The sequence below is a fragment of the Scyliorhinus torazame genome, chromosome 29 (genome assembly GCF_047496885.1).
Source record: "Scyliorhinus torazame isolate Kashiwa2021f chromosome 29, sScyTor2.1, whole genome shotgun sequence".
NCBI lineage: Eukaryota > Metazoa > Chordata > Chondrichthyes > Carcharhiniformes > Scyliorhinidae > Scyliorhinus > Scyliorhinus torazame.
In genome coordinates, this window is record NC_092735.1 from 35,848,784 (window position 1) to 35,875,112 (window position 26,329).

The following is a 26,329-nucleotide window of genomic DNA, read 5'->3' on the forward strand; positions in this document are numbered from 1 at the left end:
ACCATACTAAGGCGGGTGCAAAGTCTCCGGCCCATTAGGAGTTCTGCGGGAGCTACACCAGTCACCGCATGGGGGGTGGTCCTATACGTAAACAGAAAGCAAGCCAGTCTCGTGTCCATTGATCCGGAAGACTGCTTCTTTAGGCCTCTTTTGAATGTCTGCACTGCGCGCTCTGCCAACCCATTTGAAGCCGGGTGGTAAGGGGCAGTGCGGATATGGCGTATGCCGTTCATCTACAAAAACCTCGAAACTCCTCACTCGTGAATGGAGTGCCGTTATCCGTGACCAGCACCTCAGGGAGGCCATGCATACTAAAAGACAAACGCATCTTTTCAATTGTTGCGCAGGACGTTGTGCCCAGCATCTTATGCACCTCTAGCCATTTAGACTAGGCGTCGATTAATAGAAGGAACATGGATCCTTGAAAAGGGCCTGCAAAATCTGCATGTAAGCGTGCCCAAGGCCGCCCTGGCCATTCCCAGTGATGTAGGGGCGCGGCCGGCGGAAGCTTCTGATGCTCCTGGCAAATGGAGCAGTTTTGGGCCACCTTCTCAATGTCGGTGTCGAGGCCTGGCCACCAGACATAACTCCGGGCCAACATTTTCATTTTGGTCACACCTGGATGCCCATTACGCAAGTCTCTTAGTATCAGCTCCTGACCTTTTTCCGGGACAATCGCACGCATCCCCCACAAGAGGATGCCGTCTTCCACGCTGAATTCTGACAGCTTGGAGGAAAATGCCCGCAACTCGCCTGGGAGCTGTCTATGCTGCCCACCATACAGGACTATGTGCCGAACCTTTGACAGGACTGGCTCCATCTGGATCCACTCAGATCTGTGATGCCGTGACAGGCAAGGTGTCCATAAAATTTAGGGTTGCAACCACCTCACCGGTCGTGGGGGTCGACATGGGGCCGGTTGATAAAGGCAATCAGCTCAGTGTGTCGGCATTTGCTACCTGCGTTCCTGGTTTGTGCTCCAGAGAATACTCGTATGCAGCGAGCAACAAAGCCCAGCGCGGGATCCGTGCGGAAGCAATGGGCGATATTGGCTTATCCTCTCTGAAAAGTCCCAGCAGAGGCTTATGATCAGTCACGATAGTGAAATGGCGGCCATACACGTACTGGTGGAAGCGTTTCACCGCAAAAACCACTGCCAGGCCCTCCTCGATCTGCGCGGACTTTTTCTCCGCTGCAGTCAATGTGCGGGAGGAGAAAGCTATCGGTCGCTCGGCCCCGTTCTCCATCTTGTGGGACAGGACGGCCCCAATACCATACGGGGATGCATCACATGTGACGAGCAAAGGCTTTCCAGGATCATAGTGGGTTAGTAACCCAGACGACGACAATTGTTGCTTTACCCGCCGGAAAGCGGTTTCTTGCAGCTGACCCCAAACCCAGGTGTGATTTTTCTTTAGCAGAAGGTGCAACGGGGCCAGCGTAGTTGCCAGATTGGGGAGGAACTTCCCGTAATAGTTTACGAGACCGAGAAAAGAACGAAGATGCGAAGTGTCAGTCGGGGCGGGGGCCTGTTGAATCGCACGCACCTTCTCTGAAACGGGATGCAAACCTTCGCGTTCCACCCGATAACCTAGGTAGACAACTTCCTTTGCCTGAAATACGCACTTTGTGCGACGTAAATGGACTCCAGCCTCCGAAAAGCGTCTAAGGACAGCCTCCATATTTTCCAAACGTTCCTGCTCCGACGTCCCTGTAATCAAAACGTCATCTAAGTGGACAGCAACACGTGGTAAACCTCTCAAAATGCCCTCCATAACACGTTGAAAAATACTCCAAAGGGCAACCGTGTATATTCATACAGGCCCCGGTGTGTATTAATCGTTACATATGGTCGGGAGGCAAAGTCCAGCTCCAACTGCAGGTAGGCGTGACTCATATCTAATTTTGTGAAGGAGAGTCCGCCTGCAAGCTTCGCGTAGAGATCCTCTATGCGAGGCATTGGATATCGGTCGTGTCGGGAAGCCGTATTCACTGTAAGTTTATAGTCGCCACACAAGCGAACTGTGGCATCTGGCTTCATTACAGGTACAATTGGTGCTGCCCAGTCAGCAAAACGGACGGGCCTGATAATACCCAAACTTTCCAAATGAGTGAGCTCCCCTTCTACCTTCTCGAGCAAGGCGTAAGGCACCGGGCGCGCCCGGAAATAGCGCGGCGTGGCTCCTGGTTCGACTTGGATACGGGCTACGGCCCCTTTTATTTTCCCCAAACCAGGCTGGAATACATCTGGGTATCGTCCGAGCACCTCAGTCAACACTTCAGAAACTGTTTGGAGGATGTGTTGCCATTGCAACCGCAAATGGCGCAACCAGTCCCGACCCAACAGGCTGGGCCCATGGCCGCGCACCACGATAAGTGGGAAACGCCCCTCCTGGCGTCCATAAACAACAGGGGTCATTGTAGTTCCTGCAATGTCCAATGGTTCCCCCGTGTAGGTGGCCAACCTGGCCTGAAGGTCGGTTAATGTAAGGGTCTGTATACCCTGCTTGATGCGGTCGAATGTCCTCTGGGCGATCACGGAGACCGCTGCGTCAGTGTCCAACTCCATCTCAAGCGGGTGACCATTGACCCGTACTGTCACCTTAATGGGGGCCACACGGGGAGCTGCCACACAATGCAGCTGCAGGCAGTCATCCTCCGTCTCCACGTCCTCAGGAGTAGTCGCCGCAGGTTCATCCACATGGAAGGTACGGCCCCTGGGCTGGTCCCAGTTTCGGTTGGAACGACGGCGCCTCTGGCGCCCCCAGGACCGGCGTCCGCGATGGGGTCGGTGCCTACAAGTCTGACACGGACATGGCTCCTCATCCATTGGTTCTGGAGAAGGCTCCCTTCGGGGAGGAATGTCCGACGGCCACTGGCGTCGGTCCGGACGTCGCCTCGTCCAAGGTACCGCAAGAGTGCGGGGGGACGTTTTCGGACGGAAGGGGTTGCGCCCCAAGGCGTGCACTTCCATTCCCTGTAGCTCCTGCACTCCTCGTTCTGCGCTCTCTCGGGACAATACTATTTGAATGGCCTGTTGAAAAGTCAATGTTGGCTCAGCTAACAACATTTTCTGGGTGGCCGCATTGTTAATACCGCAAACCAAACGGTCGCGTAAAATTTCTGACAAGGTCTCACCATAGTCACAGTACTCCGCAATCCTGCGTAGCCTGGATAGAAAATCGGCAAGGGATTCTCCTGGGGTCCTCTTAACGGTATTAAACCGGTAACACTGAACTATCGTGGACGGGGTTGGGTTCAAATGTTGCCCCACTATATTCACAAGTTCATCAAACGTTTTGGTGTCCGGCGCAGCTGGGTACGTAAGGCTCCTAATCACCCCAAACGTATGCGGGCCGCAGGCAGTGAGCAATATGACCACCTGGCGCTCGTTTTCAGTGATATTGTTTGCCCAGATATAGTAACGCATCTGTTGTGCGTACTGGTTCCAGCTTTCCAGCGCAGCATCAAAAACATCCAAACGTCCATACAGAGGCATGGTATAATAGAAAACAACTTCCAGCCTGTATCCAACAAAAATCCAGGGAGGTGGCTTCAGCAGTGTAGACAGCTATTCACTTTAACCCTCGTCGCCAGTTTTGTGAGGGCCACGAAGATTCCAGCACGAGTTTTAAGGATACAAAGGAATAACATTTATTTACAATAACATATATATATATATATATATACATATATAGCAGCAGCAACTACCCTTGCTGCATACTTCTTCCTGCTGGTTCCAAACTGGCCAGCTTTATTTATACTTGGAGTTTACTAATGGTTGCTCCGCCCCCCTCATTGGGGAAGCTCATACTCCCACAGGATTGTGGGATTGTCATTAGTCCCCAGCCAATGGTAAGCAGGCAGGCTATAACAGCCACCATGGCTGCCAAGGACCAGTTGGGCTGAATGGGCAGACTCTGTGCTATAAATCCAATGTAACATTTCCACTGGCTTGCACAGAGGAAACAAAAATGCAGAAACTCAGAATGTAAATAGAGGCGGAAAGGAATGTTTTCCAGAATGTTCTGACACGATGAGTTATCGGAAGATGGGTTTCATCGGCACCAGAGGTTCCAGAGCAAAATTCGCCACAATTGAGAGGAAACTCATTAAATCCTCAAAGTTAGATGAATTTAAAGGATGCATGATAGAACAGAGAACATTCTAGCAGGCAGTGAGAATTATGGGCCAATTGTCCTCTTTATCTGTTGGTATTTCCAGAATTTGAGAATCCCTTATTATAGAAGTGCAAGTAGCTAACTCCAGCAGAGTTTAGCTCAGTTGGCTGGACGGCTGGTTCGTGATGCAGAGCAATGCCAAACAACGCGGGTTCAATTCCCGTACCAGTTATTCATGAAGGCCCCGCCTTCTCAACCTTGCCTCTCGCCTGAGGTGTGGTGACCCTCAGGTTAAACCACCACCAATCAGCTCCCCCCCTCAAAGGGGAAAGCAGCCTGTGGTCATCTGGGACTGTGGTGACTTGAATATTCGCCTTGTAAGGTTTTTGGGACGTGGGCGGCGCCGGCTGGGCCAGCATTTGTTGCCCATCCCTAATTGCCTTTGAACTTGGTGTCTCGCTCGGCCATTTCTTGCTGGGGCAGTTAAGAGTCAATCACATTGCTGTGGGTCTGGAGTCACATGTAGGTCAGACCAGGAAAGGACGACAGATTTCCTTCCTTGAAGGACATTAGCGGACCAGATGGGTTTTTACAGCAATCGTCAATGGTTTCATTGGTCACCATAAGACTTTTAATTCCAGATGTTTATTGAATTCAAATTTCGCCATCTGCAATGGTGGGATTCGAACCAGGGACTCCAGAGCGTTACTCCTAGTCTCTGGATTACTAGTCTAGTGACAATACCACTACACCACCGCCTTCCCAAAGCATCCTCCTCCAAAGTGGATTGAGCAGGACGACGAGTGTATCTCTCCTTGGCTTCCGATAATGAGATCCCTGCGACTTCTCTCCATTGCGCCTCTCATGAGTGGCTGCATTGAGGCATATCCTGGCCTGATAAACTATTGACAGACCTGGCTTGCTCACTTCTTCCCTTGTGAGGCAGTATTAACCTCCCGCACCCTTAATCCTTTCTTATTTGACTCCCAGATTTTCAACCCACCATCAGCAGAAGGTATAACACGGTCCCTAAATTGTATTTAAATCAAATGGGTTGAGTTACAAGTCAATCCCCCGACAATGGAGGGTTAGTGCTCTATTCTTCTGCCATCTCATAACGTCGATATCAAAACCAAGGGGTTAGGAATGAAAGATCCTGGAGCTCGGGGTGGAATATGGCTGAATGGGCCATTCAGCCCCAATGATCCGTCATTCAGTACCTCCCAATTCCTCTGACTTTGAGGTTATTGGGGAACAAGCAATAGCAGGAAACGGAAAAGAGCAAAATGAGATGTCACGAATCGAGGTATGTCAACACTTTCCCAAATATTAAGGTTCCACCGTGTTTTAAACACACAAAAAAACAGGTCAAAGATTGAAATCTTTGTCTAAGTGACGGAAAGAGGAATTTTGAGAGGGAACCCTGATAGACCGTTTAATGATTGTGTGTCAAGGGGGAAATAAAGGGGCTGATTTAGCACAGGGCTAAATCGCTGGCTTTGACAGCAGACCAAGGCAGGCCAGCAGCACAGTTCAATTCCCGTACCAGCCTCCCGGAATGTGGCAACTAGGGGCTTTTCACAGTAACTTCATTTGAAGCCTACTTGTGACAATAAGCGATTTTCATTTCATTTCATAAACTAACGTTTATGCAGTGTCTTATCACTTCCTGTGGGTGATACAAAGCACTTAGCAGTCAGGGATTCTCTGTGTTCCTCAAATTCAGTCTCTGTTTTAAGTGAAACTTAGCTAGGGTTCCACAAAGAGAAAATGAGGGAAATAAATAGTACAGCTATTGCTCAATGTAGATTACATCAATTTACAGCCCATCTTTTTTATCTCCATATTTACAATAACGCCAGATTAAGGCTATTAAAAGGCAAAGTATCTCTAAAAATTCGAATAGTCCCTTTCATACTGTTACTATGCAATGGCTACGCAAGTGGTATTTTCCCTAATAGGACGACAGAGTCAGTCCAAAACAACGTTCTTCCTAACACACTGCTGAACATGGTTGTGTATGAGTCTCAGTGCCGGAGTTTTAAAAATTCATTTACGGGATGTGGGCGTCGCTGGTTAGGCCCGGCATTTGTTGCCCATCCCTAGTTGCCCTTCAGAAGGTGGTGGTGAGTTGCCTTCTTGAATCGCTGCAGTCCTTGAGGTGTAGGTACACCCACTGTGCTGTTAGGGAGGGAGTTCCAGGATGATGTCCCAGCGACAGTGAAGGGACGGCCGAGATATTTCCAAGTCAGCTGAGTGACTTGGAGGGGAACCTCCAGGTGGTGGGGTTCCCAGGTACTTGCTGCTCTTGTCCTTCTCGATGGTAGAGGTCGCGGGTTTGGAAGGTGTCGTCTAAGGAACCGTGGTGAGTTTCTACAGTGCATCTTGTAGATGGTACACACGGCTGACACTGTGCACCGGTGGTGGAGGGAGTGAATATTTGTGGAAAGTTACCTGATGCCAGGTACACAGGCTGTACATCCCTGTGATTGGCTGATCGAATAAAACAGCATGTTCCTTCATACCAGGCAGAGGACAGACCATATGGAACCAGCCCATACCTCTAAACCCCAAAATAGAATGTCTACTGTCGATAGCCATGGGGTCATTTAAATATGCGGTTACATGATTCTCCCGGGCCTGGGTGGTACCCTTGCAGTCCCTCTGGCATTCAGACACCTTGGCATTGTCAGCCTGGCACCCTGGCAGTGCCATCATCTGGGCACCCTGGCACTGCAGGCCTGGCACTGCCAGGGTGCCCAGGTAGCAATGCCACGCTGGCAGGGACAGTGCCAGGGTGCCCAGGTGTCAGTATGACACTGCCGAGGATAGGGCCCGGGGAGGGGGGAGGGGGCCTTACAAGGTGGAGGCGAGATGAAGGAGTGTTCCTGGGGGCCTCCCTGAGTTTGGGGTGGAGGGGGAGCCAAAAACAGGGGGGGGGGGGCACTGAAAGGGGGGAACGGGGTGGGGTAAGGATAGGTGCAGCAAGACAAAATGGCGCCTTGATCTGCGCTCGCCAGCAGGACATGACTCTTAAGCGGAGTCTCGGTGGAGAGAAAATCCCCCAGCCAAAATTAAAGGGGTGTTCTTGGCGCAAAGGCTGAGAAACACACATCCAAAGCCAGACATAGATTTGTTCCGGTTAAATGATGGCCATTAACTGTTTCTCTCTCCACAGATGCTGAGTATGTCTAGCCTTTACCGTTTTAGTCCAACGTCACCTGTTCCTCACACATCACATTATCTCAAATTACTCGTAGGCTGTGCCCCCAAATTGTTGTTTTCTGAAAGAAATCTACCCCATTTGCAATGAAATGTTGGAACACAAATGTATCTCCAGCACCAAAGGCAGAGTGGGTGGACCCCTGGTTAACCCCTGGATATTCTAATTCCAATAAAGGTTCCGTTGGTTCTCGGAAAGTTTGATGCAAGTAGTTTTGGATGAGCAATATTAATAGCACTATGAAATATCAGTGGAATGCCTAACAGAGGGAAGACACGCTGGAGGGTTACTAATGGGCTGACTTGTTTCGTGTTAAAAGCATCTGCCTGAGTTCTCCAGCTCTAACTAAAATCTGTACTTAAAATAATGATCTCCTAACATGGCCCCGGCATGTCCCAAAGTGCTTCGGATCCAACAAATTACTTTTGAAATGCATTTACTATCAGATACAGGGATCGCTGGCCTCTTTTCGCAAAGGCAAACAGTTGCAAACCCCATTCTCGGCACCTGAGCATCGTTGGCAAGGCGGGCATTTGAGGAATATTCACTGCCTCCTAATTGCCCCCGGGAAGGGGGCGGTGAACCACCTTCTTGAACCCGCTACTGCCCATGAAGTGAAGGCGTTTGCAACAAGACTGCCCATTAAAACCAGTTCCTCCTCCCCCTGAGGTAGGTAAGATCAATGTAAAGATGGAGCGGGTCGAAATTCAATGGAAATATTGGTCTGAGGAAGGAGGGGGTCAACACGGTAAATAGAGGTTACTGTAACAAGATACCAGTTCACCATGTGGCTCTTGGGTAATACAGTGTTCTTTGTGTTGCTTATTTCAGGATGGTTGGCGTAGTGTTCGCAAAGACCACAGTATAGCTTTTACTTAAACAAAGTTATAAATTTATTAACACTACTAATTTGGATTCGACGCATACCCCTAAAGAACACACAGTTGATTATTAACATTTAAACTACATTCATTTACAGCTAATCTTAATACTGATATAAACTATGATCTGCTCTCACTCACACTATTTGTACTTCTGACTCTCTCTAGCTAACACCTGCACACATTCTCCCCACAAAGCTTGGCATCGCTGCCTTATATACTTGTAACTGTAGCTCCCTCTAGTGGCTACTCTCGATGCTTCATTAACTCTTGCAGTTGTTACAGTTGTGATAATACCCCACAGGTAATGGCGGAAAGGGAACGTTGTGGCAATACCGAGTTTGTCATTAGTTACGGCCCATGCTGATAAACCTGTGAACAATGTCCAGTTGACCGAGGGATCAAATCCCAAGCTGGCTCACCGGGAGAGTAAAAGTAATCCAAGCTTTAATTTTAACCAGACCTAATTATCCAGTTGCACAGTTTATATTCAAGATGTTTCTGTTTATTAATGACGCCTCAGAAGATGTTATCTTGCACTCTTTTTTAACATATTCATGATGCTGATTTCAAGATCTTCACAATTTAGTAAGTAATTGTCTTAATTACCAACTCCCCTGGGCACATCAGAGTTTGTTATCTGTTGTCACTGATGGGCCACGATGCAGATTAAACTGATAGCTCGGGATTCTGCAATCAGTTTAGACTTGTCCACACACCCATGTGATGTGAGATGGAGAATCATGTTTAATTGAGTAAGTTACTGCTGTCAGGAGTCCTTCCCTAACATTACTGATGGATCCCTCGCAGTCAGGAGATTAATATTTCAATCTCAGAGGTTCCAGGCTGACCCTGGGAAAGTTGTCAGCCCTGAGGAGGGAGAGTCAGAGAGAGAGAGAGACTGCGAGATTCATCCTCCAGGTTCGCTTATGGGTAAAGCGAAGGCGACCAAACCCAGTTGTGATTTTGAAGACCGGTCAGTTTTCATAGGGATCTAACAGTCAGACTGACCTAAGCAAACTGTGCTCCAGTGTGGATCTGACGTGATTAAACCAGATACCTAACTAGAAGGGAAAGCATTGGCTGAACAACTAGGAAGTGTAACTGGCCTGTCTGGAGGCTTTTATCATTTGTGCAGGACTCCATGTCCGGGATTCTCCGACTCTGCGTATGGTCGGAGAATCCCCGGGGGGAGGCGTGAATCCTGCCCCGCCGCCCCGACGCTGGCTTCCCTATTCTCCGGCGCCGATTTTCGGGCGACGGCGGGATTCCCGCCACGTCGGTCGGGGGCCGTTGACAGCGCCCCCCCCCCCACCCCCCCAGACGATTCTCCGGGCCCCGATGGACCGAGTGGCCGGCAGGTTTTGCCGAGTCCCGCCGGCGTGAATTACTCACCTCACACACGTTGGGACCTGGCAGGTAAGTGTTCGGGGGCCATCCGGGGGGGGGATCTGACCCCGGGGGGGTGGGGGGGGTGGGTGCCACGGTGGCCTGGACTGGTCTGGCCCACGATCGGGGCCTACCGATTGGCGGGCGGGCTGGTTCCGTGGGAACCTTCTTTCCTCCGTGCCGGGCCCCTGTAGGGCTCTGCCACATTGCCCAGGGGCCGGCGCAGACTCGCGCGGGCCGTTCCATGCCGGCTGGAGCTGCGGGGATCACTCCGGCGGCAACTTAGCCCCCTAGAAACGGGAGAATTCCTCACTTTTGGGGGCCGTTGACGCCGGAGCCGGTTATCCCGCCGGCGTGGGGACATAGCCCCATTTTTAGAGAATCCCGCCCCAGGCGTTGGCTAAGTTATAGGGATTGGTATTGAAGATATTTGGGGTGTGATCGAATGGCCACACTACGCCCGAATAACAGCGCTCTGCGCCAAACGTGGCCAATAGAAACCAGGGGACTCTGCTCCCGGATCTCCCCAGCTCGCAATACCTAGTGAGATCTAATGCGATCTCGTGAAATGTTGCGATGTAAATCCCACCCATTGTGGGCAGGTTCACTTTTTGGCAACTCTGTATGTTGAAGTGGGACAGCTAGTCTCACTGGGATATGCAGTTCCCCGAGACCCTCGAGGCTTGGGATCTATCTCTCTATCCCCTTCACCTCGGAGACCTCGGGCGAGCGCCGTTCAACGCTGGTCTCCACAAAGGGGGACCAGGCGGAATGGCACTCGTGGGGGTCTCCAGGGGGGTTGGAGACCCCCAGGGGAATGCCTGTTGGGCAGGGTGGCACCCTGGCACTGCTGGTTCCACCTGGGCACCCTGACAGTGCCACCTGGGTGCCAGCCTGGCACTGCAAAGCTGCCAATCTGGCATTTTTGATGTGGTGGTGATCGAGCCGGGGCTGTTCCGATCTCTCGCTACCCTGAGGAGCTCCTCAGTGCAGGACAGGGCTCTGTGTGTGGCCTCGGCCGATAATTCTCCACTGAGGCCCCATCTAACCCGAGTGCCATTCGATAGCGTTGTGTTTCTTGGGGCTGCAAGTACCGGGAAACACCCGGCTAAACGCGCTCGCGATGGGACTTTAATCCCATTTATTTAAATCCCGAGAGTTTCCATTTTGAATGCAATTAATAATAATCACTTATTGTCACAAGTAGGCTTCAATAAAGTTACTGTGAAAAGCCCCTAGTCGCCACATTCCGGCGCCTGTTCGGGGAGGCCGGTCCGGGAATTGAACCCGCGCTGCTGGCCTTGTTCTGCATAACAAGCCAGCTGTTTAGCCCACTGTGCTGAACCAGCCCCTAATTAGCAATCCAGGCACAAAATTACGCCGGTTTTGAAAAGGATTTAAACAAATTTCTGCTCGAGTCTATTTGCATAATCGTAGAACAAAAGAATCAACCTGCCCACACTCTGCATTGTTCTCCCAAAGCGGATTCACAACCAACGCCACCATTAATTCTGCTATTTGACTCTTTCAGCTTTTCAAAGGCAAGTTCTACTACTGCCAGGGTCACGACACTCGCAATGTCACCAACAGATCGGACTGCCTGCTGGCCAACTACAGGTGGATCCATCACAAGTACAACTTCGACAACCTGGGACAGGTACTGCTTTTTCACCCAACATTTCCCAACAGGCTGCTGGCCCTGATAATGGTACAGCCTAAAATACTGTGTGTAATGCAGGGGCAGGAGGAGCCCATTCAGCCCCTCGAGCCTGCCCACCATCCAATGAGATCATGGCTGATCTGAAATCTAAATCCACAGAGCCACCTTCAGCCCCATGTCCTGGAATGCCTTTGGTCATCAAAAGATGTTGCCAATCTCCGTTTTAATGGAGCACGGTAGCAGTGTGGAGGGGCAGCACGGTAGCAGTGTGGATAGCACAATTGCTTCACAGCTCCAGGGTCCCAGGTTCGATTCCGGCTTGGGTCACTGTCTGTGCGGAGTCTGCACATCCTCCCCGTGTGTGCGCGTGTTTCCTCCGGGTGCTCCGGTTTCCTCCCACAGTCCAGAGATGTGCAGGTGAGGTGGATTGGCCATGATAAGTTGCCCTTAGTGTCCAAAATTGCCCTTAGTGTTGGGTGGGGTTACTGGGTTATGGGGATAGGGTGGAGGTGTTGACCTTGGGTAGGGTGCTCTTTCCAAGAGCCGGTGCAGACTCGATGGGCCGAATGGCCTCCTTCTGCACTGTAAATTCTATGATAATCTATGATTAACAATTGATCAATCATCGATTGCCATTTTCAGAAGAGAGTTTCAAACTTTCAATAATAATAATAATATTTAGTGTCACATGTTGGCTTACATTAACACTGCAATGAAGTTACTGTGAAAATCCCCTCGTCGCCACATTCCGGCGCCTGTTCGGGTACACGGAGGGAGAATTCAGAATGTCTAACTCACCTAACAAGCACGTCTTTCAGGACTTGTGGGAGGAAACCGGAGCACCCGGAGGAAATCCACGCAGACACGGGGAGAACATGCAGACTCCGCACAGACAGTGACCCAAGCCGGGAATCGGACCTGGGACCCTGGTGCTGTGAAGCAACAGTGCTAACCACTGTGCTACCCCCTACTAGCCTTTGTGTATAGAAAAGTTGCTGATTTTACTCCTGAAAGGTCTGGTTCTAATTTTCACATTGTGTCCTAATCCTAGACTTCCGAAGCAGTGGAAATAGCTTCTCTCTATCTTATTAGTTCCCCTCAGTACAGCGTGAAAACGTTGATCAAATCACCCCTTAACTTTCTAAATTTCAAGGCACACAATGTTAGTTTGTGTGATCTTTCCTCAGAATTAAACCCCCTCTGCATGTCGCGAATGATGAATAACAGTTTCCAATCCATCATGTGTTGAGATTTGAGCCGTGGCGGGTGACAAAGTGAGGGGCTAGACTCTCGGGTGAGTTTCTCCGGTCCACCCGCAGTGTGTTCGCTGACGGTGGGATTCCTCGCACTGATTGTCATAGGGATTTCCCATTGACAAACCTGGGGGCGGGGGGTTGCTGCGACCCTGGTTTCTTGTAGGCACTGACGAAACAGTGACCTGACCACAGGAGTAGGGAGCTGTCCCAGGCCACAGAATACAACAAGGACCAAAGTTAGAGTACAGCTAAAAACAAAATGTTGTGGGCGGGGCAGTCTGAGGAGGAGACCTGCATCATTGGAGGAAAATGTGCTGAACAGGAATATGTGCTTGTACCCGACGTCACCATGGTAATTGCCGTTTTGGGATGCGAGGAAATAAAAGGGCACAGCTAAAATCTTCACAGAGTGGGGCAATGTAATGATAGTTGACGTAAAGGATGAAAAGAATACCTGTAACAACTTGAGAATGATAGTGTCTGTTAAATATCATAGAATTTCATAGAATTTACAGTGCAGAAAGAGGCCATTTGGCCCATCGAGTCTGCATCGGCTCTTGGAAAGAGCACCCCACCCAAGCCCACACTCCCACCCCATCCCCAGAACCCAGTAACCCCACCCAACACTAAGGGCAATTTTGGACACTAAGGGCAATTTAGCATGGCCAATCCACCTAACCTGCACATCTTTGGATATGCACCAAAAAGGACAGCAGCACCCCTTATTAGAAAGTCTGGCGAAGGAACAATTCTGTTAGTCGCAGAACTAACTTTTCCACTCAGAGTTTTTGTTATGACCACAGCAGATGTTATTTGCTGAGCAAGCCAAATCCCAAAGGGAAACCTGTCTCACCGATCATAGCCATTTTTTTTTGTAATTTGAAAACAAACAGAAAAGCTACTGACCCCAGAAGCACAGAACTGCAGTAACACCTTTCAGATTTTAAAAATCGAAAGATTTATTAACAAGACAAAAAGACTTCAGCACTTAAGATTAAAGTTACACAGTTAAAACACTCTTACAAAACACCGCCCTCCCCAAAAGCCCACTTGGTCAGAACACACAAGTAAACACTTTCTTTGCAACAATTCCCTTATAAATTTGTAACCAGAAAAATTCAGTAATGTTACCCAAGGCAAAAACTGCTATAATTTCAATTAAGGAAACCACTCAGCTCCTCAAACACTTTACTCTGCTGTGGAAACCGTAGAAAGTTCAGAAAGAAACTGCCAAAGAATTCCCCGGCTTGAAAACTGAACAGGCTGTTTCAAATTCACACCTTCGCCCAGCACCGGGCTGGTTTTAGGAAATCTCCACCTTTGGTGGAAAACGTAGTAACCTTGCCCTGTTTACTTATGAAACGTTTGTGAGTTGTAGAAGTCCCTTGTTACTTATAAACTTCCCTTCGAAATATAAGTCCCTACCTATCTGCTAATGCAAATTTAAAACTCAAACCATTTACTTGTAAATCCAACCTCACCAAAGCATTACAAATGCGCGCACCCAGCACTTGCCCTTTTGTCTCTCAACCCTCACAGACAGGTTGTCTCTATTATCTTGCCCCAGTTTAATTAATCATGGATACACACACAGTATTCTTTACAAAATACCACAATATTCCCAAAAATGTAGAAAAAAACATCCATCATCACAATATCGCATTGGGTTTGCACCTTCACTTTATTTGCTGAGTTTTGGCTCAGCTGAGGTTGTGCCTTTATTAAAGGTAGATTTGCCCAGATTGTTCGATCAGTAAGGAATGGGTTAGACAGGAATCTAACGCTCCTTTCCAAATCTTCTTGTATTCTAATGTTGTTGACAAAGCTGTTTCGCAAACGGTTTTGTTGTCTCTTCGTCACAGGCCTTGATGTCACTCTTTGTGCTGGCTTCCAAGGATGGCTGGGTCAACATTATGTATCACGGGCTGGACGCTGTTTCCATCGACCAACAGGTAAAAACCCTGATCTTTTGAAGAAAGACTTGCATTTCTGTAGCACCTTCCCAGTCTCGGACCATCCCAAGATGCTTTATGGCCAATGAGATACTTGTTCAAGTGTAGCCATCATTGTAATGTGACCAGGAATGCAGCAGCCAATTTGTGCACAGCAAGATTCCATAAACAGCAATGTGATAATGACCAGGTAACCATGGTCGTATTTTTATGGTCAATTTATCTGGCATTCCTGGAGGGCCAGGACACCAGGGAGCAAAACCCCCCCTAACCTTCTTCGAAATGAGATACAGGGGGATCCATTATGTCAACCTGTGAGATTAGACAGGGCCTTGGTTTAACATTATAAATAGAATAGGCGGCACAGTGGTGCAGTGGTTAGCACTGCTGCCTCATGGCACCGAGGACCCAGGTTCGATTCCCGGCTTGGGTCACTGTGTGCGGAGTTTGCACCTTCTCCCCGGGAGGGATTCTCAGACGCCGAGGAGCGGCGTGAACCACTCCGGCGTCGGGCCGCCCCAAAGGTGCAGAATCCTCCTCACCTTCAGGAGCTAGGCCGGCGCTGGGGTGGTTTGCGCCGCGCCGGCCGGCAGGGAAGGGCCTCCGCCGCCCGGCGCGAGTTGGCGCATGAGCGGGAGCGGCAACGTGTGCTGCCGTCATCCCTGCGCATGCGCAGGGGGGTTCATCTCCACGTCGACCATGGCGGACGACCACAGCGGCCGACACGGTAGAATAGAGTGCCCCCAAGGCACAGGCCTGCCTGCGGATCGGTGGGCCCCGATCACGGGCCAGGCCACCGTGGGGGCACCTCCCGGTGCCAGATCCCTGCGCCCCCCCCCCCCGAGGACCCCGGAGGCCGCCCGCAGCCAGGTCCAGCCGGTAAGTACCTACTCTAATTTACACCGGCAGGACCGGCCGTAAACGGGCGGCCACTCGGCCCATCGCAGGCCGGAGAATCGCCGGGGGGGGGCGCTGCCAGCGGCTGCTGACCGGCGCGGCGCGATTCCCGCCCCCGCCAAATCCCCGGCGCCAGAGAATTCGGCAGCCGGCGGGGGCGGGATTCACGCCGCCCCCCCCCCCCCCGCCGATTTTCCAACCCAGCGGGGGTCGGAGAATCCCGCCCCCCGTGTCTGCATGGGTTTCCTCCGGGTGCTCCGATTTCCTCCCACAGTCACAAAGATGTGCGGGTTCGGTGGGTGGGTTACGTTAAATTGCCCCTTAATTGAAAAAAAGAATTTGGATACTCTGAATTTATTTCAAAAAAGATTATAAATGGAAGATGAGATGGGAGTATTAACCTAAATTTTGTTGAGTTTCTGGAGTGGGAACGTGAAACCACAACCCTCGATTTCTACCCATTGAGACCATGCAGGGGCTGGTTTAGCACAGTGGGCTAAACAACTGGCTTGTAATGCAGAGCAAGGCAGCAGCGCGGGTTCAATTCCCGTACCAGCCTCCCCGAACAGGCGCCGGAATGTGGCGACTAGGTAGTGGCTTTTCACAGTAACTTCATTGAAGCCTACTTGTGACAATAAGCGATGATTATTATTGTGTCCGGTCACTGGGCATGGACAGGGGTGATGTCCGTTGTTGTTATTTAATAAAAATAATCACCTTTATTAGTGTCACAAGTAGGCTCAGATTAACACTGCAATGAAGTTACTGTGAAAAGCCCCTAGTCGCCACACTCCGGCGCCTGTTCGGGTCCACTGAGGGAGAATTCAGAATATCCAATTCTCCTAACAAGCATGGCTTTCGGGACTTGTAGGAAGAAACCAACACCTATTTAATATTCATTCTCAGGATGTGGGCATCACTGGAAAGACTGGCATTTATTGCCCATTCCTAATTGCCCCTTGGGAAGGTGATGGTGAGCCGCTTTCTTGAACCGCTGCACTCCCTGTGGTGTAGGTACACCCACAGCGCAGTTAGGGAGTGAGTTCCAGGATTCTGCCCAGCCACAGTAAAGGAACGGCCCATATATTTCCAAGTCAATTGTTTGCTGGACTTACAGGGCAGCCTGCAGTTCCTATGTGCCTGCTGCCCTTCTCCTTCTAGTTGGCGGAGGCTGTGGGTCTTGGGTGGCGCCAACACTCATTGGCAGGGCTCACTGTTTAAAGTGCGCCCACTTGGGTGAGGCGCCCGAGGGCACTGGCACCTGTAGTGAGCAGAAAAAAGGAAGATAGCCTATTAAGAGGAGGGCCTGTGCAAGGCAGCAACATCGATCAGCTGGCAGACATTTCATCACCAATAGATAAGAGAAGGCTTCACAACAATCCAACAATTGGAAGCAATGTCGCTGATCCCAATCTCGGTAACCTCGCCAGCTGCCTGGACCATAAGCTCTGTATTTCCTTCCTTAAACCTCTCTGTCTCTCTCTGTCTCTCTCCTCTCTAAAACACTCCTTGAAGCCGACAGGACCGTGGGTAACCATTATAATATCTCCTTAAGTGGTTCTGTGTCAGATGTTGCCTGATATGAAATGCCTAGTGACGTCTTATTATGCTAAAGATGTGATACAAATGCAAGTTTCTAATCCAAAGAGTGCTGTTAACAAACTGCAAAATGTAGATTACATTAAAAGATATTTGGATCAATATGATGAAATAGGCTTCTTAGTAACTTGTATCTCTGCTGCACTGTCAGCTTGACTGATGGGAGATATGGATGCATTGCATTACTATATTTCCATGACATTGTTGGTCCTTCATTAAAATTAAAGAATTCTTATAACAGATGGATAACACATAAGGTTATAAAACTAATTAAGCAGTAAAATGGATCTTGCAAATGGGCTGAAAGGTTTAACTTACTTTTACGACCGAAATAGATGAGCAAGCTGGAACATGACCAAGCGAGGATGCACCACACAAGTGCATTCGCACACACTGCACGTAGACACACACATACACAAACACATGCGTGCACACACATACACACAAACCCCATGCGTGCACACATATGTGCACATGCAAGTGCGCACACAAACACGCACATGCAAACACCACACATACACATGCGTGCACACACATACACACAAACCCCATGCGCGCACACATATGTGCACATGCACGTGCGCACACAAACACGCACATGCAAACACCACACATACACAAACACATGCGTGCACACACATACACGCAAACATGCACAAACTGATACTTGCACACAACACACACACATACACATCCTCATAGTCTAATTATCTCCTGTTTCATACCCTACCAACCCTTGACCCTCGCTAAACACCTGCCTTATCTGTCCTCATTCTTCCTCTGACCATCCTCCCCGGTTTTGCCTGGTTCTTTCCTTCCACAACCTCTGTTTCAGCTTTCTTTCTCTTCCTGCTATCTCGTGTTACTTTCTGCCTATCTCTTTCTCTCTACCTCTGTTCTATCCTTCCGCTCTTGGGCGCGTTCCTCTGCACCGCCTAGCCCACCCCGGTAAGGCATTCCTGAATTCGCCCCGCTCCACGATCGTCCGTTTGGTGTCAACATGCAGTCTCCCGCTGCCCCAGGTCCTCCCCTGCTCCTCCATGGGCAGAAGTGACGGAGGGATATCAGTAATAAAGTAAACTGAGTGATTTTAAGTGCCTGGCTGGTTTCTGTTAGACTGTTAGGTTAAAATGCGTAACCAGAATTGGGAGCCTATGCTTACCAGGTAAGACTGAAGAGGCTGAGCTTGCTTCCTCTGAGAGGTCACCTGATAAATGTCTTAAAAACTATGAAAGGGGTTATGTAGTGATGTTTCCACTTGTGGAGGAGACCAGAACTAGGTGCGTTAAATGTAATAGTCACTAATAAATCAATTAGGGTGTTATATTTCTTTGATGCCGCTTAGGGAAAAAGTCTGGAGGTGCCTCCACTCTGGAGCCTTGTTAAACATGAGGGCAGCACGGTAGCATTGTGGATAGCACAATTGCTTCACAGCTCCAGGGTCCCAGGTTCGATTCCGGCTTGGGTCACTGTCTGTGCGGAGTCTGCACATCCTCCCCGTGTGTGCGTGGGTTTCCTCCGGGTGCTCCGGTTTCCTCCCACAGTCCAAAGATGTGCAGGTCAGGTGGATTGGCCATGATACATTGCCCTTAGTGTCCAAAATTGCCCTTAGTGTTGGGTGGGGTTGCTGGGTTATGGGGATAGGGTGGAGGTGTGGACCTTGGGTAGGGTGCTCTTTCCAAGAGCCGGTGCAGACTCGATGGGCCGAATGGCCTCCTTCTGCACTGTAAATTCTATGATCTATGACGATGATGAGAGGGTTTTTTAAAATTTAAATTTAGAGTACCCATTCTTTTTTTCCAATTGAGGGGCAATTTAGCACGGCCAATCCACCTGAGACCCACGGAGACACGGGGAGAATGTGCAAACTCCACACAGAGAGTGACCCGGGGCCGGGATCGAACCTGGATCCTCGGCGCCGTGAGGCAGCAGTGCTAACCGCTGCTCCACCGTGCCGCCCCTTACGGTGAGGGGTTTATTAAGAGATATCGCTCGTACAATCAAGGCCGGTGATCTGCCCAAAGCCCAGGCCAAACACTCTGCCGACGCCGCCGCACATCACCTGACTCAGAACCAGCAGGAATATATTCCCAGGTGCCCCTTTACCCGGAGATTGCTGAGAATGTGGAACTCGCCCCCACAGGGAGCGGTTGAGGTGAACGGTTTGGAGACATTCAGGGGGAAGCTGAATAAACACAAGAGGGAGAAAGGAATAGAAGGATATGGTGATAGGGCGAGATGATGTAGGATTGGAGGAGGCTCACATGGGAGGGAGGAACTCAAAGCAATATTTAATGGCCTGTTCCTGTGCTGTAAAATTATGCATATTTCTATGAATTAATCATCCCTAAGCACTCTCCGTGACACCACATGGCATAAATTGAATTCTGTTTTATGGCCCACAAGATTGTTACACTTCTGCTATGGCTTTTACCGCAATAACCGATTGCCGCCCTTTCTCTTGCAGCCTATCATCAATCACAACCCCTGGATGCTGCTCTATTTCATCTCCTTTCTGCTGATTGTCAGCTTCTTTGTCTTGAACATGTTTGTGGGCGTGGTGGTGGAGAACTTCCACAAGTGCCGTCAGCACCAGGAGGCGGAGGAGGCTCGGCGACGCGAGGAGAAGCGGCTGAAGAGGCTGGAGAAGAAGCGCAGGAGTAAGGAACCCTCTCCGAGATGGACCATCGTGCCTGCTCAAGCATCTTTGAAAGACCTAGCCACTTAGCCAGCCCCCCCCCCCCCCCCCCCCCCCAGCTCTTTCTGTCCTATAGCTGCATTCTCGAGAAAGGGGGGTTCCCCGGTGCAAGTGCATTGACTGGTTTTATCGTACAGCAGAGGAGGTCATTTGGCACATCAATCCTGTTCTGGGTCTTGTCTAATTAACTCCACACCTCCTATTATTGCCCTGAGGCCCTGCACGTTTTAATTTCCAAGCGTCAGTCCGATTCTCTTTTGAAAACTATGATTGAATCTGCTTCCACCGCCCTTCCAGGCAGCGCCTTCTGATCACAACGACTTTCCGACTCCTTTGGCCCAGTTATGTTTAACGTCTGTGTTAAAATTTGAATCTTGGGGGTCACGGGGTGTCCCAAGATGGTAACTGGTAGGACAATGCGTTAGACACGGGCCCGTTCCATCTCCAGGGCCTGTGCCGAATCCCAGATCGAACTGGCAAAATCTAGCCCGGTCGCACATTTCCAAATCAGTCTTAACTCAGGACCAATTGGGGAATGTGGGGGTGAAATGTGGCACTGGTTTCCAATCGGAGGGGTGTTTCTGGGACAGGGGAAAGGGAGCTTTTACTCCGCACGTAACTGGAAGCAAGGAGGCCCTACTCTAGTTGGGCATTGCCTGACCACCCCCCTTCCCCAGACACACACCATTGGTCACCCAGCATCTCACCACACCCTGCCTTCCCAAAGCCAATGGGAAACTAGCTTTGTTACACCATTGGATGATTCCCATCAAATTCCCGCTGTCCCAATGTTTGTTTTGCCCTTGAGGGGCAATTAGGAGTCCACCACATTGCTGTGGGTCTGGAGTCACATGTAGGCCAGACCGGGTAAGGACAGCAGATTTCCTTCCCTAAAGGACGTTAGTGAACTAGATGGGTGTTTGCCACAATCGGCAATGGTTTCATGGTCATCATTAGACTTTTGATTCTAGATTTTTACTGAAGTCAAGTTTTGTCATGATATACATCAGCATATCATGGTGCAATCACACACACACTGACACACTGCTGGACATACAGTAGGACCAACCAGCATACACAACATCGCAGCCAATCACCAGTGAGAGCACACGCACTATAAAGACAGGGGACACCAGAGTTCCCGCTCACTCTAGCAGCAGCCAGCTCAGAGCACAGAGCTCACAGCCTGCCTCTCAGACATTCACCATGTGCTGAGTGCCTCACCTAAATAGTGATAGGACAGGGTCCACAGATAAGCTGGTAATGCACGCACCCAAGCTTACAGTATGTTATTACAGTTGAGTTGTTAATATAATAGAGTTACACCACCTCCAGCCGTGTTGACCTGTTTGTAGACCAGAACACCCAACACAACAAGTTTCACCATCTACAGTGGCGGGATTCGAACCTGGGTCCCCCCCAGAGCTTGCCTCTGGGCCTCTGGATTACTAGTCCAGTGGCAAAACCACCATTCCACCACCTCTCCTAAAGTCTATAGTTGACAAATCCTTCTCGCAATTCTTTTCGAAGAACAATTTTTTCAAACACCTCTATTATTTTTCTCCTGGGGTTTGCGAACAGCAGTGACCAGGAGGGTAGTCTATAGTTTCGGGAGGTTCTGCGGCGATGCAACACAGCGACTGATTTAAGAGGGTTCAGTCCAAGGCACGTATTTTCCTGTAAGGGGATGGGGTGAAGAAGCGACTTGTGGTGGGAAGGAAAGCAGATGAGGCAAAGATCTAAACAACCCTTGTTTTTTTTTCCTTCCCTTTCCCCTTGTTGACCTGTGCGATGCAAGAGGCCCAACGTTTGCCTTATTATGCGGCCTACTCACCCATCCGCCTCTTCATCCATACCATGTGCACCAGCCATTATCTGGACCTCTTTATCACCTTCACCATCTGCATCAATGTGGTGACCATGTCTCTGGAACACTACAATCAACCCAAGGTAAGCCTGTGCGACCATTGCCATTACCCTTCCTGTGTTGTCCTGCGGGTTGACAGTAGCTCCATCCTGAGCATTTATTCCCTCTGCCGTCAGATGTATTTTCCCCCGTTGTTTTTGTCGTGGCTCAGTGGGTAACCCTGTAGCCTCTCTGAGTCGGGAGGTTGTGGTGTCGCACTCCAAGAATCCAGGCTGATGCTCCCAGTGCAGTTCTGTGGGAGGGCTGCACTGCTGGAGGGGCTGTCTGTCTGACCAGGTGTGACTTTGAGCCCCCCCATCCCTCAAAAGGTCCTATGGCCCTATTCACCAGAGGAGCGGTGGATATATTCCTCAGTGAGCACCACAACAAAGTCATTGGGCGGGATGCTCTGACCCTGAGGCTAAATGTTGATGCCGTCGTAAACGCCGTCGCGTTTCCCGACAGGGTCAACAGGCCCCCAGGAGCAGAGATTCTGACCCCTACAGGGGGCCAGCCCGGTACTGGAGCTACCCACGCCGCTCCAGCTGCCGATCCCGGCGTCAGGTGGGCGCCGTGGGTCTGCGCATGCGCAGTGGGGACCGGCACAATTTCCGCGCATGCCCAGTGGGGACCGGCACAATTTCCGCGCATGCCCAGTGGGGCCCGGCACAATTTCCGCGCATGCCCAGTGGGGACCAGCACGATTTCCGCACATGCCCAGTGGGGACCGGCACGATTTCCGCACATGCCCAGTGGGGACCGGCACGATTTCCGCACATGCCCAGTGGGGACCGGCACGATTTCCGCGCATGCCCAGTGGGGACCGGCACGATTTCCGCGCATGCCCAGTGGGGACCGGCACGATTTCCGCGCATGCCCAGTGGGGCCCGGCACGATTTCCGCGCATGCCCAGTGGGGCCCGGCACGATTTCCGCGCATGCGCGTGTCTCCCTTCTCCGCGCCGGCCCCGACGCAACATGGCGCAGGGCTACAGGGGCCGACTCGGAACAAAGGAGGCCCCCAGCCAGAGAAGCCGGCCCGCCCGCGGGCCAGGCCACAGCGGAGGCCCCCCCCGGGGTTGTACCCCACTTCCCCACCCCACAGGCCGCCCCCGGATCCTTCCACGCCGGGTAAGACCAGGTTAGAACTGCGCCGGCGGAATTCGGGTTTTTTGCTGCGGCAGCTCGGCCCACCCAGGTGGAGAATCGCCGGGGGGGGGGGGGCCGTAGAGCGGCCCCCGACCGGCGCCGTGCCAACCGCGCCTGCGGCAATGGCGCTGATTTTCCGCTCTCTGGAGAATCGTGTCCCGGCGTCGGGGCAGCGTGGCACGATTCGCGCCGGTCGTGGCGATTCTCCGGCCCGGCCCCGGGATGAGAGAATCCCGCCCATTGGATTTGTGGGACCTTGCTGTGCTCAAAGTGGCAGCCATGATTCCTGAATTCCACCAGTGACTCCATTTTGACAGGGACTTTGTCCTCCGTAAATTGTTTTGGGAGGCCGATAAAGGTGCTATCGAAATGGATATCTTTGTTGCTTTCTTGATCTTGTTCTCCTGAGTGGAACTAACCCTCTCTTATCTCACCCAAATTGGTCATTCTGTATGAGGCTTGGTAGTGAATATGGGTAGGCCTATTTGACCAGGGAGGGCATCTCCAACTAGCGTAATCTTTGGCAGAATGCTTGTTCTTCATCCACCAACTAATGATTCCCTGATGAAGTGACGGGATGCTGTTTATTAAATTTGAACTTACACAGCGGATTTCACAGTCTCAACACCTCACAAAGTGCTTTACAGCCAATGACGTACTTTTGAAGGGTGGTCACCGTTGGAAACGAGGCAGCCAATTTGCGCACAGCCAGCTCCCACAAACAGAAATGCGATAAGGGGGAGATCATCTGCCTTTGTGTTGTTGAGTGAAGAATAAATATCGGTCCAGGACTCTGGGGAGAGCGCCCTGCTCTTGTTCAAAATAGTGGCCACAGGACCTCTTACATTGGCCGGAGAAGACTGCGTATCGAAAGACAGAACCTCTGACCGTGCAGCGCTCGATCAGTATTCGTTTTGTGCTCAAGTGGTGCTTGCCTCTATAATTTTTATGACCCCCCTTTACGACTGACCACGGAAAGTTCTAACATTTTGCTCTGATTAGCACCCCTTGTGAGCTCGGAGGAATAGGAATTTAACCCCTACTCCCCTCCAACCCAGACCCCACCTTCATAAGGCCATAAGAGGTAGGAACTGAAGTCGGCCATTCAACCCATCAAGTCTGTTCCACCATTCAATGCGATCACGATTGATCTGATGTGATAATCCTCAACTCCACCTTCCTGCAGCACAGTAGCACAGTGGTTAGCAATGTTTTTTTGTGTTTTTTAAATATTTCTTGTTATAAATTTAGAGTACCCAATTCATTTTTTCCAATTAAGGGCAATTTAGCGTGGCCAATTATTGTGGCCTGCTCATCTTTGGGTTGTGGGGGTGAAGCCCATGCAAAGACGGGGAGAATGTGCAAACTCCACACGGACAGTGACCCAGAGTCGGGATCGAACCTGGGACAGCACTGTGGCTTCACAACACCAGGGTCCCGGGTTCGATTCCCCGCTGGGTGACTGTCTGTGCGGAGTCTGCACGCTCGCCCCGTGTCTGCGTGGGTTTCCTCCGGGTGCTCCGGTTCCCTCCCACAAGTCCCGAAAGACATGGGGCTAGATTCTCCGCCGGCGGGATGCTCCATTTTGCCGGCAGCCCGGGAGTTTCACAACGGAATGGAGCTGCTCCACAATGGGAAACCCCATTGACCAGCCGGTGGAACGGAGCATCCCGCGGGCGTGGTGAACCTGAAATATGGCGGGGCGGAAAATCCAGCCCCCGCTTGTTAGGTGAATTGGACATTCTGAATTGCCCCTCTGTGTACCCGAACAGGCACCAGAGTGTGGCGACTCGGGGATTTTCACAGTAACTTCATTGCAGTGTTAATGTGAGCCTACTTGTGCCAATAATAAAAATTATTATTATCCCCATAATCCTCGATTCGCTTACTGATTAAAAATCTGTCCCAGCCATGAGCATACCTAACGACCCAGCCTCTACAGCTCTCTGCGGTAAAGAATTCCACAGATTCACTCCCCTCAGAGGGAGGAAATTCCTCCTCATCTCTGCCTGAAATGGGTGACCCCTCACTCTGAGATGATGCCCTCTGGTCCTAGACTCTCCCACAGAGGAAACATCCTCTCAGCATCGACCCTGTCAAACCCCCTGAGAATGCTCCATGTCAGGATTGGCAGTGCCTGCGTGTTCCTGGCCAATTCTGGTTCCTCACCCAGCATCGTGCTCTGCTGGTGCTCCCCATTAACCTTGGAGCCACAGAGTCAACTCAGTCGTTGATCACAGTGGAAACAAAGATTCCTGTTGTTACTTGTTAATTTTAAACCGGCCAGGGTCGTAACTTTTCACATAAATGTGGAGATTCTCACTTTTCAAAGGGAACAAGATGATAACAAGAACTTGTCTAGACATTTGATAATACCTCAGAGTCATTGAGGTTTAGAGCACAGAAAAGGCCCTTCGGCCCATCGAGTCTGCGCCGGTCAAAAACACCAACTATCCAATCCCATTTCCCAGCACTTGGTCCATAACCTTGTCTGTCCTGAGATCTGGGGCGACATCGGGGGTTGGAGAATTGCCGGGGGCTGGCGTGAATCCCGCCCCCGCCGGTTGCCGAAGTCGCCGGCACCGGAGATTCGGCGGGGGCGGGAATCGCGCCGCGCCGGTTGGCGGGCCCCCCCGCTCGATTCTCCGGCCCGGATGGGCCGAAGTCCCGCCGATAAATTGCCTGTCCCGCCGGCGTAAATTAAACCACCTACCTTACCGGCGGGACAAGGCGGCGTGGGCGGGCTCCGGGGTCCTGGGGGGGGCGCGGGGCGATCTGACCCCGGGGGGTGCCCCCACGGTGGCCTGGCCTGCGATCGGGGCCCACCGATCCGCGGGCGGGCCTGTGCCATGGGGGCACTCTTTCCCTTCCGCCTCCGCCACGGTCTCCACCATGGCGGAGGTGGAAGAGACTCCCTCCACTGCGCATGTGCGGGAAACTGTCGGCGGCCCCTGACGCTCCCGCGCATGCGCCGCCCGGAGATGTCATTTCCGCGCCAGCTGGTGGGGCACCAAAGGCCGTTTCCGCCAGCTGGCGGGGCGGAAATTCCTCCGGCGTCGGCCTAGCCCCTCAATGTTGGGGCTCGGCCCCCAAAGATGCGGAGCATTCCGCACCTTTGGGCCGGCGCGATGCCCGTCTGATTGGCGCCGTTTTTGGCATCAGTCGGCGGACATCCCGCCGTTGGGGCAGAATTTCGCCCCACAAGTCCAGATCCAAATCCTTCTTAAATGTTCTGAGGGTCTCTGCCTCCACCACCCTTTCAGGCAGCGAGTTCCAAACTCCCACCACCCTCTGGGTGAAAAGGTTTTTCCTCACATCCCCTCTAACCCTCCTGCCCCTCACCTTCAATCTATGTCCCTGCTCATTGATCCCTCCACTTCTTGTTTCATCTCATTTTAGATAAGATATAGAAATGGAAGATATAGAAGATATAGAAACGATTTCTCGAGGAATTAAGGGCTATGGAGAGAGAGCGGGTAAATGGAGTTGAAATCAGCCGTGATTGAATGGTGGAGTGGACTCGATGGGCTGAATGGCCTTACTTCCGCTCCTATGTCTTATGGTCTTATGGTGGAAAGAGTCAGGATTATCAAAGGGAG

At 51.1% G+C, this 26,329-nt stretch overlaps 1 protein-coding gene across 1 annotated transcript in view; it reads left to right on the forward strand.

The window, feature by feature from the left end:
• cacna1ia (calcium voltage-gated channel subunit alpha1 Ia) overlaps window positions 1-26,329 on the forward strand; it is a 229,704-nt gene that overhangs the window by 150,278 nt on the left and 53,097 nt on the right. The window contains 4 exon segments of the mRNA XM_072492567.1: window positions 11,146-11,271; window positions 14,393-14,482; window positions 19,446-19,638; window positions 21,475-21,626. Of these exon segments, the coding sequence (XP_072348668.1) occupies window positions 11,146-11,271; window positions 14,393-14,482; window positions 19,446-19,638; window positions 21,475-21,626 (561 nt within the window).